Source organism: Pyxicephalus adspersus, chromosome 12 (assembly GCF_032062135.1).
Source record: "Pyxicephalus adspersus chromosome 12, UCB_Pads_2.0, whole genome shotgun sequence".
In the NCBI taxonomy this organism is placed as follows: Eukaryota; Metazoa; Chordata; class Amphibia; order Anura; family Pyxicephalidae; genus Pyxicephalus; species Pyxicephalus adspersus.
Genome location: NC_092869.1, coordinates 1,387,129 through 1,402,532, shown reverse-complemented (window position 1 = coordinate 1,402,532; position 15,404 = coordinate 1,387,129). Strand labels below are relative to the sequence as shown.

The 15,404-nt window shown below is 44.5% G+C and overlaps 1 protein-coding gene across 2 annotated transcripts; it reads right to left on the bottom strand.

The window, feature by feature from the left end:
* Positions 1-2,120: 2,120 nt before the first annotated feature.
* CHRNB2 (cholinergic receptor nicotinic beta 2 subunit) lies at positions 2,121-9,758 on the bottom strand. 2 transcript variants are annotated; one of them, XM_072428517.1, is made up of 5 exons: positions 9,549-9,758; positions 8,055-8,099; positions 6,911-7,020; positions 4,170-5,142; positions 2,121-3,243 (listed from the first exon to the last, which is right to left on the bottom strand). In XM_072428517.1, exons 1-5 carry the CDS (start codon positions 9,741-9,743, stop codon positions 3,073-3,075), a joined length of 1,494 nt encoding a protein of 497 aa, XP_072284618.1. In that variant the 5' UTR covers positions 9,744-9,758; the 3' UTR covers positions 2,121-3,072. The 2 variants fall into 2 exon arrangements, with proteins under 2 accessions (XP_072284618.1, XP_072284619.1); XM_072428518.1 differs by lacking the exon at positions 9,549-9,758 and adding an exon at positions 8,805-9,345 and having other exon boundaries at positions 8,055-8,727.
* Positions 9,759-15,404: the final 5,646 nt, after the last annotated feature.

Sequence of the window (15,404 nt, the reverse complement as noted above, 5' to 3'; positions counted from 1 at the left end):
TGGCTCAAAAAGTCTTGTAAAAGTCTTACTTGCGTCTAGTCAGTAGAACCTACCGGGGTGCTTGTACCAAGCAGAGACAACCCTATACACAGCCCCATGGCAGCACGGTGGCTCAGTGGTTAGCACTCTGGCCTTTGCAGCGCTGGGTCCCAAGTTGGAATCTCAGCCGGGGCTCTATCTGCATGGAGTTTGCAGGTCCTCTCCGTGTTTGTGAGGGTTGCCTCTCGGTACTCCAGTTTCCTTCCACATCCCAAAAACATGCAGTTAGGTTAATTGGCTTCCCCTCCAAAATTGAACTAAACTGTGATGACATAAGTCTATGACAGGGACATTAGGTCCTTTGAGGGAAAGCTAGTGACTTTGTACAGCGCTGCGTAATATGTTGGCGCTATATAAATACTGTGTAATAATACCCTGAGATATATTGCATCCCCTGAAGTTACAGAAACCATTTCTGGCTGCAGATAAAAATAACAAAATCATTAAATAATGAACTCATTGATGGAGGAATTGCATATTTGGAATCTAAACTGGCCTTTGCTGTAAGCATTGAAACAAAAGAAGTATTTCAGCTCTTGAGGGTCGGAAAAAGATAGGGGAGGGTTGGCTGTTTTTGGTCAATATTGAGGTTATCCTATAGGTCAAAAATTGCAGTTGAAGTTTATTTCAACCCCCAGAAAATGTCTGTTGCAGTTTTTCTGTCTGTAGATGTGGCAGCTGCATTCATTTTCTCTAATATACCTGTCCCAGGGTGACCACATTCTGTGTGCTTATAGAGGAAGCCATGGTTGTCACCCTGGCCGGACTTCACACTGCCTCTGTTGCATGCATGGATGGAGAAATTGGCTTTTTACAGAAGTAACTGTTTCTGTGTTTTCTGCAAATGTTTCAGTGTAAGGGAAAAAACGAATTCAGCTTCCTCCTGCAACATGATAAACTTTTGTTCTTGGTCATCCTTTAGGGATAAAAAATATCCTGCCAGGCAACGTTCCCAAACCGGCACTTCGGGTGGAATGATCCCCTGCCAGTCAGTGCCCGCATAATTCTGGTCACAATGTCATCTATCCACGGGGATATGAAGCATATACAGAGGCCAGTAAACACTGAATAGCTTTACCTATTGGTGGGTCACTATTCTGACTACTGATACCAACAACAGGACACCATAAGGACCACAGCACCAACAGTGGCCCACTATTCCTACTATTGAAACGGGACACCATGCTGACGGTTGACACCAACGATGGGGCGCCATGCTGACTATTGACACCAAAGACAGGACACCATGCTGACGGTTGACACCAAAGACAGGACACCATGCTGACGGTTGACACTAACCAATTGGGCGTCATGCTGACCATTGAAACCAACGATGGGGCACCATGCAGAACTTTGACACCAGCAATGGGGATGCCATGCTGACCACTGACACCCACGACGGAGCACCATTTTGACTTGCCCATTATTGACGTCAGCAATGGGGGACCATGCTATTGACGCCAACAACAGGTCATCATGCTGACCATTGACACCAATGACGTGGTACCATGCTATTAACACCAACAGCAGGGCGACATTGGGTCAGAGCTGTTTATGGAGGTACAAGGAGGACCTGTGGTGTATTAGGTAGAGGAATGTATGTTGCATGCTTCCATTATTTTGTAAACTTCAAAACCAGTCAGCAATCTTTCATTATTTCTTTTGGGTGGCTCAATAAATTACATGTGGGCTTCTTGGAGACTTCTAAGTAATTAGAAAGTTTCAGGGGACTTCCAGTGTCACTTCTCAGATCTAATGAATAATTACAAAATCTCAGATAGAAGTTTTATATACATGTGTGAAAGGGTAGGGACACAAACTACTCAATAAAAAAGACACTGGGAATGATCAACCAAAAAAAGGGAAGTCGGCGTTCAACAAAACAAGCAAAGCTTCCTTTATCAGGGCTTTCCCCAAATTTTCAGGTGATTGGTTGCCTTGTTGATCTTTTCCCTCCACCCCCTCCATCATATTAATTTCCATCTATCCCTACTATTTAACCTGCCTCCAATCATTTCCCCCCATTGTATTGTATTTGTAAATTTTGGCCAATGAGAAGAAAATAAAATTCTGGTGACAAGTTTGTTTTTGATACAAATCATTTTTTTTTTCATTGTTTTCATGAGAACCAGCAGTGAACAGTGTATGCCCGACCCCTGAGAGTTGGTGCTAGGAGAGACAGAAGGCGTCGATTCATAAAGGAGTGTAAGACAATTATATAGGGCACAGCTTGTGCTTCTCGTCTAAAAAAAAAAAAAAAAAATATCTTAAAAATAAAATTTACAGTCGTCATACGGCTAAGTCCATCCCAGTCCTGGCACTCCCAATGGCAGAACAAGCCAAATCATCAGATTGGGCAGGAAATATCGCTCAGTGTGTGGGTGAGACTTGGGCCAACCTGCAAGCACATATTTTTTATGTTCAACCGTTTAATCTCAAAATACAATTGGTGCAAAAATATTCCTAATCGCAACCGTGAGAATGGACACAAATCGGGGGGTGGGGGTATATAGAAGCTCGAATAAATAATAAAATCTGCATAATAAATATTTTACAGGACACATTCCTATATAGTTCAGTGCATATTAATAAATATTTTGTGTTCACGGTCATAAGACAAGTCGCCATTGGGTGAGGCCTGCCCTCTCGACGCCACGCAGGGACGATATTCGGTTGAGATGGAATTTTGGCCCCGGTGTATGGGGGAGACCTCATGGCTTTGGATACAGCTATTCTCTCGTGCTTTATTGCTTGTAGTAGTGATTTCCCCCCCTTTAAGATGACCTCTCTTTCGGGAGCCGTCGCTATGCCATGTTGGCATGGAACAAAGGTAAACGCGCAGGGGCCATTCTCAAGGTCTTGGCAGGGTCTCGATCATTGCGTGGTGGAATTTTGGGGGGAATCTCTTGTCCGTCCTGGGTTCCGTAAAAGATATCTTGATATAGTTTTGGCTGGAAGAGCATCCATGTTTTTCTTTCTTCGTCCTACGGTCACGTTTAGGTTGCAGCATGGTGTGTGTGCCCTCCGGCAGCCTTAGTTGGTGGTGGGGGCAGCGTGATTCAGTTGTAGTAATGTGTTTGAGGTGTAGTTCTGGAAGAGGGGCTGCAGGAACATGCCGATCGTCCCGAAGACGCAGACGAATACGAAGATCCAGAGGAAAAGTCGGTCGATTACCATGGCAACGTACTTCCAGTCCTCGCTCACCTGCAAGACACCGAATTACATAGTAAGTTAGGTTATAAAAAGACATAAGTGCATCAAGTTCAACCACTAGGGAAATAAACATATCCCAGATATAAAACCCTATAATACATAGTTGGTCCAGAGGAAGGCAAAAAAACCCCGGGTACAATTTACTTCAACAGGGAAAAAAATTCCTTCCTGATCCCATGAGACAATCGGATGTTCCCTGGATCAGCAGTCTCTGTTATCTTTACGTTAAATCCTTAATCCCCAGTTATATTCTGTGCTTCTAGAAATCATCCAGCTTTTTCTTAAGTCCAAGTACACTATATCAACTGCTACTCCACTGTCTACCTGTTTACTTACTTCCTCATAAAAAGAGAGTAAATTTGTTTTACAACTTCTGTCTTTCTTGAAGCCATCACTTATAATATTATTTTCTAGCAGAAACTCCTCTATGTGGTTCTTTATCAAACTCTCTAGGACCTTTCCAACTATGGACATTAAACTAATGGGTCTGTAGTTACCTGGCAATGGCTTTGCTCCCTTTTTGAAGGAGCCACACTGGACTTACGACAATCCATCGGTACCTTGCTAGTGACCATAGAGTCTCTAAAAATTAGAAATAATGGCTTTGAAATAACTGAGCTCAGCTCTTTGAGGACACGTGGATGTAATCTATCAGTACCTTGCTAGTCCATTTTTTTGTAAATTTTCACAATTTTCAAAAGCCACCTCTTTCCCAAAATGACAATAAACTGCTATCAGGCCAAAATGCTTATAGGGTTCAGATTTAAGTCCAAACCTTGACTCTAAAACCCTACCTCTGACCTTGAACCCCTAACTTTGACCCCAAAACTTTACCACTACCCTTGACAAGATATGGGGGAGAGTGTCATGTACACTATGAAGGATGAAGAAGAGTGCCACCAAAAGGATCTACTTACACTCTGGTCATCATCCTCACTCTTCATGTGATCGGCAATGAAGCGTACCCCTTCCACCGCCTCCTCCAGGCCACAGAGACACTGCCGGACTTTTCCCTGCCGATCCCGGAAGCCATTGACTCCCTCAGGTAAATCGGGGAGCTGCCCCCCATATTTCTTCACCGTGGCCTGGTTCACATAGCAGGTACAAGATTTGGCGCTGTCTCGGAGGAAGAAGCTCCCCGTGGCTCTCTCTTGGTTCTGCCTCTGTTGGCGCAGCCTCTGGCGGGCACAGTTCTGCCGGGGCTGCTTCATGAACAGCAAAGTGGGCAGTTTGTCTAGAAACACCACCTTGACCCACGGCGGCATGGTGTGGGTGGTGGGAGAACGGTGGTGAACGTTTAACACGCAGACGCTGGTCACGATGGAGAAGGTGACCAGAACCATGGTGAACATCAAGTACTTGCCGACTAACGGCACATCGAGTGAAGTGGGTGGCACAATCTTGGAAATCAAAAGCAAGAAGACAGTGAGGGCCAGCAAGACGGAGATGCACAAAGTCATTTTTTCCCCACAGTCCGAGGGAAGATAGAAGACGAGAATAGCCAATGACGTGATCAGGATACACGGGATGATGAGATTGATGGTGTAGAACAGAGGTTTGCGGCGGATGATAAAGTCATAAGTGATATCTACATAAGAAGGGTCATCTGGATTCTCGTTCCTCCTCCCTGGAAGTGCGATGATGTCCCATTCGCCACTAGGAGTGAAGTCATCTAGACTGGCCACATCGCTCTTTAACACGAGGTCAATCTCGGTCCGGTCATAAGTCCATGATCGAAATTTCATGGTGCAATTCTGCTGGTCAAAGGGGAAGTGTTTGACTTCTATTTTACAGGCGCTCTTGTAGATGGCTGGAGGCAACCAAAAGATGCTTCCATCATATGACACAACAGCGTTGGAGTAGAAGGACACCTCATACATGCCGTCGGCACTGCCGAAAGAAAACAAGAGGTTAGAGCAACAGTAGAGTCACCTATAGGGTGCAACGTACAGCTAGCCAACACAGCCAATCAGAATCATACATCTGACATACCATAGAGGAACATACATGATCATATATCTGACATACCATAGAGGAATATTCATTGTCATACAGTTGGCACACCATAGAGGAACATTCATGGTCATACAGTTGGCACACCATAGAGGAATATTCATGGTCATGCAACTGGCAAACCATAGAGGAATATCAATGGTCATACAGTTGGCACATTCATGGTCATACAGTTGGCACACCATAGAGGAATATTCATGGTCATGCAACTGGCAAACCATAGAGGAATATCAATGGTCATACAGTTGGCATACCATAGAGGAACATTTATGGTCATACAACTGGCAAACCATAGAGGTTCATTCATGGCCAAACAGCGGGCATACCATAGCTAAACATACATGGCCATACAACTGGCATACCATAGAGGAACATTTATGGTCATACAGTTGGCATACCATAGAGGAATATTCATGGCCATACAACTGGCAAACCATAGAGGTTCATTCATGGCCATACAGCTGGCATACCATAGAGGAATATCAATGGTCATACAGTTGGCATACCATAGAGGAACATTCATGTTCATACAACTGGCAAACCATAGAGGTTCATTCATGGCCATACAGCTGGCATACCATAGCTAAACATACATGGTCATACATCTGGCACACCATAGAGGAACAATCATGACCATACAACTGGCATACCATAGAAGAATATTCATGGTCATACAGCTCTCATACGATAGAGGAATATTAATGGCCATACAGCTGGCATACCATAGAGGAACATTCATGGTCATACAGCTGGCATACCATAGAGGAACATTTATGGTCATACAGTTGGCATACCATAGAGGAACATACATGATCATACATCTGACATACCATAGAGGAACATTCATGGCCATACAGTTGGCATACCACAGAGGAACAATCATGACCATACAGCTGGCATACCATAGAGGAATAATCATGGCCATACAACTGGCATACCATAGAGGAACATTCATGGTCATATAGTTGGCATACCATAGAGGAATATTCATGTTCATACAACTGGCAAACCATAGAGGTTCATTCATGGCCATACAGCTGGCATACCATAGAGGAATATTCATGGCCATACACATACCATAGAGGAATATTCATGGCCATACATCTGGCAAACCATAGAGGAATATTCATGGCCATACAACTGGCATACCATAGAGGAATATTCATGTTCATACAACTGGCAAACCATAGAGGTTCATTCATGGCCATACAGTTGGCATACCATAGCTAAACATACATAGTCATACAACTGGCACACCATAGAGGAACAATCATGACCACAAAGCTGGCATACCATAGAGGAATATTCATGGTCATACAGCTCTCATACGATAGAGGAATATTAATGGCCATACAGCTGGCATACCATAGCTAAACACACATAGTCATACATCTGGCATACCATAGATGAATATTCATGACCATACAGCTCTCAAAGTGCCTCTTACTAGGAGCTTTGAACTGCTAGTTTGTCCTTTTCAACCCTCCAACCACCGCCCTCATCTTTCTATGCAAGGTGGTCACCTCATCTCCCTATCCCATTGCTCAGCTCTTTTTCAATGTTCCTTCAAGCCCTTTAGCAATATCATGCTACATGTTCTTTCCAGCTGGCCTGTGCAGTATGACCCTGCATGGGGCGCACTTACTTGTTGTAGAGGACAACATCCGGCAACCAGATGTGTTTGGAAGGTAGACGCACTTTCTTCATGTTGTCAAACTCAGCAGGGTTCCACGTCAGCCGGTAGTCCTCCCATTCCTGAAATGTAAAAGAAAAAAGTTCAGACAATGTCACCATGTTAAATACCATTGTCATGTCCATTGGCGCAAAATAACGGACAGTGGATGGGGCATTTCAAAGCTACAAAGCCAGCTAAATTGAACCATGGATTGTGGTTGCCATATGTGCTTGGCTATTACAAGGAGCCACGGTGAAAAGGAGACTGAAGGGGGCATGGTCGGTGTTGGATGTTTGAGCATCACCAAGACCAAAGAAATGACCACCTTGTCCAAGGTATCAATACTCAACACCTATTGGTTGGGGTAGAACATCTCAATGGAACTTCATCTATCTGTAAATGAGTTCTGGAAATTCACCATCAGAACGACACCAAGTTCAAAAGTGTGCAACAAATTTTGGTTCCCCTTTGGTTTCATCAGTACCACCATAATTAGTCTTAGGAGGTGGCTTAGAATTTCCAGGATGATGCAACATCCATTACTTTAGGATGGACAGAATAAACTTATAATATTGGCTAGGGTTCTACTTCCACTTCTACGACCTGACCACCTTCACTTCCTAGGCACAGGCACTACTTTGACCTGAACTCATCTCCGGAACACATCCTCCATTGGAGGAAAACCAGGCTGCTGAGAGTAATTAAAAAAGTAAAACATTTTCTACAGCAAAGTACGTAGATCCTGGAAAGATCCAAATCCATCACATCACAAACTCCATCCGCCCAACGCAATTAAGATGAGTGATAACACGAAAACCGATATCAATCCAAAGAACAAGGGGATTACAAATCCTCTTAAAATAGATTACCAAGGAATTGTCCGACTGATGGAGAAAACGCATCAAGAGATGCCGCCTTCGTCCCAGCGCCGGGAGATTTAGGACGGTTCTCCTTGTGGTGTTGAAGGACAATTATATAAGTGATACAAAGCAGTGACGGCCGTCCTCAGGAAGCCATGGCATTGGTGATCACCCACCCTGTGCCCTGCCGTTAACCTTTCTGAGATGACTGGTGGGATCTCCGGAATGATAATGATTTACAAAGATTGGTTTACCTGAGTCAGCCAAACGTTGGTGGTCATTATCTGTTCCCGTTCATGCTGGAAGCAAAGAGAATCTGGTTATGTATGGCACACGATTATAAATTCATCATAACAATCTAAAGTACAAACTTTGTGAGCTTGTTGTAGTTTTCGTGATGCTTTGGGGGCTTCCTGGAGAAATGGTTCCGGTAATGGGACCTACCTGACCCGTATCACCTGGGACCATCTACATACCTGTCCTATGTCACCTGAGTCCATCTGCATACCTGTTCTGTATCACCCGAGACCATCTACAGAACATACTTATCCTGTATCATCTGAGACCATCAACATACCTGTCCTGTATTACCTGAGACTGTCTACATACATGTCTTGTATCTCCTGAGATCGTCTATATACCTGTCCCGTATCACCTGGGACCATCTACATACCTGTCCTATGTCACCTGAGTCCATCTACATACCTGTCCTATGTCACCTGAGTCCATCTGAATACTTGTCCTGTATCATCTAAGACCATAAACATACCTGTCCTGTATCCTGAGAACATATTTATACCTGTCCTGTACCACCCAGGACCATCTACATACCTGCCCTGTACCACCTGAGACCATCTACATACCTGTCCGGTATCACCTGAGACCATCTACATACCTGTCCGGTATCACCTGAGACCATCTACATACCTGTCCTGTATCCCCTGAGACCATCTATATACCTGTCCTGTACCACCTGAGACCATCTATATACCTGTTCTACATACCTGTCCTGTATCACCTGAGACCATCTACATACCTGTCCTCGATCACATGGGACGATCTTCATACCTGTCCTGTATCACCTGAGACAATCTACCTACCTCTCCTGTAGCACTTGAGACTATGTACCTACCTGTCCTGTATCACCTTAGAATATCTACCTACCTGTCCTGTATCACCTGGGACTGTCTACCTACCCATTCTTCATCACCTAGAGCCATTTACTGACCTGTCCTTTATCACTTGAGACCATCTACCCACCTACCCTGTATCACTTGAGGCCATCTACCTACCCATCCTGTATCACCTGGGACTATCTACATACCTGTCTTTTATCATTGAGAATCATCTTCAATCTATCCATCCTGAATAACCTGAGACCATCTACCTACCCTTCCTATATCTCCCAGGGCCATCCACCTACCTGTCCTGTATGACCGGATACCATTTACCTACACATCCTGTTTCATCCAATACCATCTACCCACCTGTATCACTGAAGGCCATCTACCCACCTGTATCACTGAAGACCATCTACCCACCTGTATCACTGAAGCCACCAGTATGGCACCAAGACCCCAAAGAAGACCAATTAGTATTTCCAATGTCTAATAACCTTGGAACTTCCCAACTACGGCCACCTAGTGGAGCTTCTGATTAGTTAATGTTTGCCGAGTGGCCGCGCACCCATCTGACCACCAACCTCTCCTAATGCCAACCGGTTAACCCATCTTGGCCATCCGACTTACCACGCTGATGAGCTGGGCCAGGGACACCATCAGCTGTACAGTGACCTGTTCCGAACCATTGGTGGCTGGCCGGATGAGCTTGTTGTAGCGGCTTGGACTGAGCAGGTACTCCACGAGGCGTTCCTCGGTGTCTGTGGCCAGGCATCCTGTAAGACACAAAGGAGTAAGCGTCAGCTCTGTGACCAAGGGCCACATGCCCTATGGAGTGATGAGAGGGGCCTTAGGTTGGTGGGATCAACATTCCGAAGACATAGCTAGAATATATCGGGTCACCAAATTCAAAGTCAACACCGAACACCTTCACTTCAATAAGTATCAGTAGCACACAACCACACTACGGTGACAACACTCACTCACTTTACGAGCAGCGTTGTCACTCCAGAACAGGACTACATAACACCTCCTCCTCTCAATAATAGTATGGGGGGGTTGTACTGAAACCCATATTCTGATAAGGCCACACCTCCCCTCCTCCCCGATTAAATCCAATTCAGTGATTTGAAGATAAATCTTCCTTCGTCGCAGGAAATACTGCAGATCGTGGCCCTGACTCATCGCCTGGCGTCTCAGGGGGCCTCCTCCAGCTTCTCCTTGCACTTTTCCCGCCTACGGCCCTCTTAGCAGGTTGGTGATATGACACAAAGGCTCTTAATGGTGTCACCTTCCTGGGAGATATCGAGAAAGCTGTCATCTCCCCCCTTCCCCCATCGCCACTCTTCACAGTGTGTGACACGGCGTGAAGACGGTCCAGATAAACCTGGGAGGGGCCGGAGTGGTCAGGGATTCTCCGAGAAATAGGCCAGGATACAAGGACATGGCTGTGTTAAAGGGAACCTGTCCCTGGGACAACATCTTAGGGAAGCCCATGTGAGTGTACAAAATTACCCAGCTTTATCGATAGGTGACAACGTAACAATGGGGCCCATTCTCAATTCCCCTTTGTCAGCTGCTGTAATAAATTCCACATCGGCAAATATTAATTATAGATTATCACATGACCACGTAACATTCACAAATATATAGATTATAGATTCAATATGAGATAATAATAAAATGACAGACTGGATTCCAGGTACATAGATCCCCCCCACCCTGTCACATGGATCCTGGCACCCTCGGGCTGTGCCCACCCATGCCCAGTCACATGACCCCGTGGCATTGGGAAAGTCACAATATACAGATTATAGGATAGAGATTATTGATTAGACATTATATATTGGATTAGATTAATCCCCACCCTCAATTCTCCTGTCACATGGCTCCTGGCACCATCGAGCTGTGCCCGCCCATATAAACCACGCCCTGTCACATGACCGTATGACCAATCATATTATATAGATTATAGAGATTCTAATATTGATTAGATTTGGAATAAATTATAGAATCTAGATCAGATTATATATTCCAGTTATAAAGATCCCCCCCCCCCAATCTGATTTGGTCACATGACTCCTGGCATCGTCATGCCACGCCCATACAATGCCCGCCCTGTCACATGACCCCATATATAAAGATGATAGATAGAGATCAGATTATTGATTAGATATAGATTCTGGATTGGATTACATTCTAGTTTTAGGGATTCTCTTGTCACCATCATGCTGTGCCCGCCCAAGCCATGCCATGTCACATGACCCTATGACATTGCCAAGTCATGATATATAGATTATATTATTGATTAGATATTAGAAACCGATAAATATTAGAATAAAAATCAGATTTTATATTGTCTTGGAATATAGTTTATAGATCCGCCCCTCCTACCCCTCGATTCTCACGGCTCCTGGCATCGCCATGCTGTGCCCGTACGCTCAGTCACATGACCTGTGACATGGCTGACGTCAGGCGGTGCGGCCGGGGTAAGTATGATACAGACAGATAATGCACATGATACGTACAGGCCATGAATTATACACGCGCTGCGGCTCCTTCTACCAGGCTGAGCTAAACCGGCATGATAGTGCAAATGAATCGCCACGGCAAAGTGCTGCCAGCTGGACCGTACGCCCACTACCCTGACATTCATCTACACATTCACTGCCCATCGCTCCCCCCAGATCACTGCCCTCAGGGGCTTCCAATGACATCCCTGACCTCCCCTCCCCCTCATCTGCTGGTGGTAAGTGGCCCTTAAGGGAATCAGCTTTACGCCTCCAGTAATTGTGCCTGGGAAACGGCCCTTAGTGACCTCAGCACATAAAAAATGTCCCATCCGCTGCCTCCATTGAGATTCATTTATATCCAGAGAAGGGGCGTGGCCTAATCTCAACGTAAAAACGCTGCATGCAAATAGACACAGATTTTTTTTTTTTTTTAGCAGAGGAAGGTTTCTTTACAGTAAAAGCTAAAAAAAAAAACAGATTGTGAAGTCCTGCTTCACAGGAAATCTTTATGATTTAAATAGATTAAAAATTTGCACAATCATACGAATGATACATTGTAACATTTCCAATGCATTCACTATACAAATATCACACTGCTGGAAGGATTCTTAACTGTAAGAGCTGTAAAGATGTGGAATGGTCTTCCATAGGAGCTGCTGAGCAATTGTCAGAGCATTTGATATTATATAAGACAAGCCGAGGTCACTTACCTTCACTCCGATCCATTTCCAAGCCATTAGTAGGTCCAGACATAGAAGCGGCTAAAATTATACACAAATCTTGATTTTTTTTTTTTGTAAAAGTAGTACCAGGCTCCGCCCGCTCACAGATCTCAAGCCTCCTTATTGGGTGATGAGCCTGCTTGTCACATGAAAGGACCAATAGAAAGGAGGTTTAGGAGGAAGGAGAGGGCGGGGCTGAGTTTTTGAATGAAATGGAGATTTGTACATAAAGAACTCACATGTGGGGTAGGCGGGTCTCCATTTTAAAGCTTCAAGCATTATTCTGATTGGAGAGTGAACTCAAATACACGTCATGTGATTGGTTGTTTGAGGCTCCCATTAAAGCAAAGATTTTACATTCATTCTCATCTGAGCTATTAAAAGTGGTCGCTTGTCTCTGATTGGTTGCTAATGTCATCTCCCTGCCCTAACTTCCGGATCCACAGATATTCAAGAAGAACAAAAGGGGCCCCAAAATGCTGGATAATGAAATTTCCCCCCAGTAGTTTGTGTCTCTGCCCCCCACAATGGTGACACTTTGCATTCCTGACTTGCACAGAAAATCGGAGAGTGCCCACTGAACCAATGGGCACCTTTATGGGTCAATATTCAGTTCCCTTCTCCATATTACAGGCCCCTTCCACTATATTCCCTACATACCCATAAACCCAGACACAAACTACTGGGGGGAATCTCCCCATTGTGGGAGGGGCAGAGACACAAACTACTCATTGTAGGAGGGGCACTTATCTGTTCTACCTGGAGATTTTCTTTAGGTAGCAATGCTCAGGATAAGACAACAGGATTTGTTCCCTGTGTGTGACAGAATTGATAAGATTGAGAAACAACTGGGAAAAATTAAGGTAGACAAAGCACCGGGACCTGATGGATTACATCCACGTGTGCTCAAAGAGCTGAGATCAGTTATTTCAAAGCCATTATTTCCAATTTTTAGAGACTCTTTGGTCACTGGCAAGGTACCGATGGATTAGCGTAAGTCCAATGTGGCTCCTATCTTCAAAAAGGGAGAAAAGTCATTACCAGGTAACTACAGACCGGTTAGTTTAATGTCCATAGTTAGAAAGGTCTTAGAGAGTTTGATAAAGAGCCACATAGAGGAGTTTCTGCTAGAAAATAATATTATAAGTGATAGTCAGCTTGGCTTCAAGAAAGACAGAAGTTGTCAAACAAATTTACTCTTTTTATGAGGAAGTAAGTAAACAGGTAGACAGTGGAGTTCCTCCATGCAGCTGCTCCCGGTGCAATGCTAATCAGAGGACAGACAATGGGAATTATTTATTAGCTGAATGGATCAATCACTGGGGGGGGGGGGCAATATTTGGGAGATATCAATAATAAAGGAAATGCATCGTCTGGCTATGATGGGGACCCCAATGTCCAACCAATGTCTGATAAATCATTCGATGGGTTTATTGGTGCAGCTGTGGCCCCGTAATGACCGGTGGTCGCAATGACTTGAAATTGACACAAGGGGGCACCAAAACCAGAAAATGGGGGATTAGTAAAATGTTAGTGGTGTGATCAACATGATTTGGGGGGCAGAAACTGGCATCAGATAGTCCAGTGCCATTGGTTAATGTACAGCGCTGCGTAATATGTTGGCGCTATATAAATCCTGTTTAATAATATTAATAATTGGTTGAGACTGATGGTGTATTGGCGCAGGGCCTCCATGGGGTTCCCGCTCAATAAACAGCTTGAATCTTGTAACACTAGAACCTTTAGACATGGCTATAAGGGGGGGGGGGGGGGCAGGAAGTGGCCGTGGCCCTGGCATGGGCATTTCATAAATGGCTCCTTTAATACCAGCTGAGCAACCTATGAATGTCACCGAGCTCATGTTCGCCCCCTTGTGGCCACTAGACCTAATAAAGTGGCCATGGCCATGGAATCCAAGGAATCTCAGAGGATATCAATCCCAGGAATCTCCGATTGCCCCAAAGTATCAGGAAGCATTCACCGAATATTTATACATTTCTCATTGCTTTTTATTTCCTAATATCTTTCCCCTATTGGATGATTTTACTGAAGGGGGCTGCCACTGCCATAGTGATAAAGAGCTGGCTTCATAAAACCCTTTAGAATAATGTCTGGGGGTAAATTGGTGTGCGGACAGCTCTGGTGCAATAAGTCCAGGGCTATTGCCGGGGACGCCATTTTTGTTTGGGAGCCAGTTACAGGTGTATGGATTTGGGAAGGTCACCTATAGATAGATGAAGTGTTATTTCCAGGGCAGCTGCAGGTAAGTATGCAAAAAACATTTTCCCTACAAGGAAACAAATTCCCTTCTCAGCCCCTGCAGCGACTGGCCACCAATCACCCCGTCAGGCTGGGATGAAATACAAAGATTAATAACTAGTCGATTGCCCCCATCACCCCAACGCTGACAATCCAATTTAAAGTGCGGTGGCCTGGTTGATGCGACCGATGGCAGCGCTCGTCCTTCATGTCGATTTAACGAGGTGTCTAAACGCTTTCCATCCGGGTCACACCAGGGAAGGCGCCGGACTCGCATGACAAATGCGTCTTCTGAGCTCTCCGATCATTAAGCTAATTGTATCTTCTGCCTAACTAGGCCATAGCGTGATGGCGGCTATAGCTCCTCCATCGGGGGGCGCTTTATCTGACCCTTCCATCTAAATGAGAAAAAAATTGATATGAGGAATGAGAGAGGAGCTGATTAGAAATGGTCTGCACTATAATTACAGCTGAATTCTCAGCAGATATAAAAGACACAATTAATAGATATCCTATATGATAAAATGTATTTTTATAATGCATGCAGCCTAAAATCCTCCAGAGAAGCAGCACAAGGAGCCAATTAGTTTATGCGCTGATGAGTGGAGAGAGAAGAGAATGGAAGAGTTCCTTAATCTACTGATTTTCTTTTCACTGTCCATTCATAGGCTAGGGGCGGATCCTGGATGATCTGGGTTTATGGAAGTGAGTTTAAGGATGTTGACCATTAAACTGAGGGCATCTAGTGGCAGATAGAGGTACTGCAACAGAAATCTCCCTTATTGCCCAGCAAAAACTTTTATTTCATATTTCATATTTTAATGGGGGTAAACATTTTTTTTTTTGAATTTTGATGCCATTTGCTTTAAAGTGTATTTCAATCAAGTCTTATTATTTAATGGCACCCTTTATCTGAGTTGGCTGCACTTCTAATGCACATTAAGCCACCATAAAACACTGCATGGTGCACAAAGAAGTGGTAAGTATTATAA

Bases quoted from the DNA above. Each gene is read 5' to 3' on its own strand.
- CHRNB2 (XM_072428517.1), bottom strand. From the start codon at position 9,743: ATGTGGCCCTTGGTCACAGAGCTGACGCTTACTCCTTTGTGTCTTACA. The intron at 8,100-9,548 runs GTAAGTCGGATG...CTTTGCTTCCAG, and splicing joins TGGCCCAGCTCATCAGCGTG to CATGAACGGGAACAGATAAT. The intron at 7,021-8,054 runs GTAAACCAATCT...TTTACATTTCAG, and splicing joins CCAACGTTTGGCTGACTCAG to GAATGGGAGGACTACCGGCT.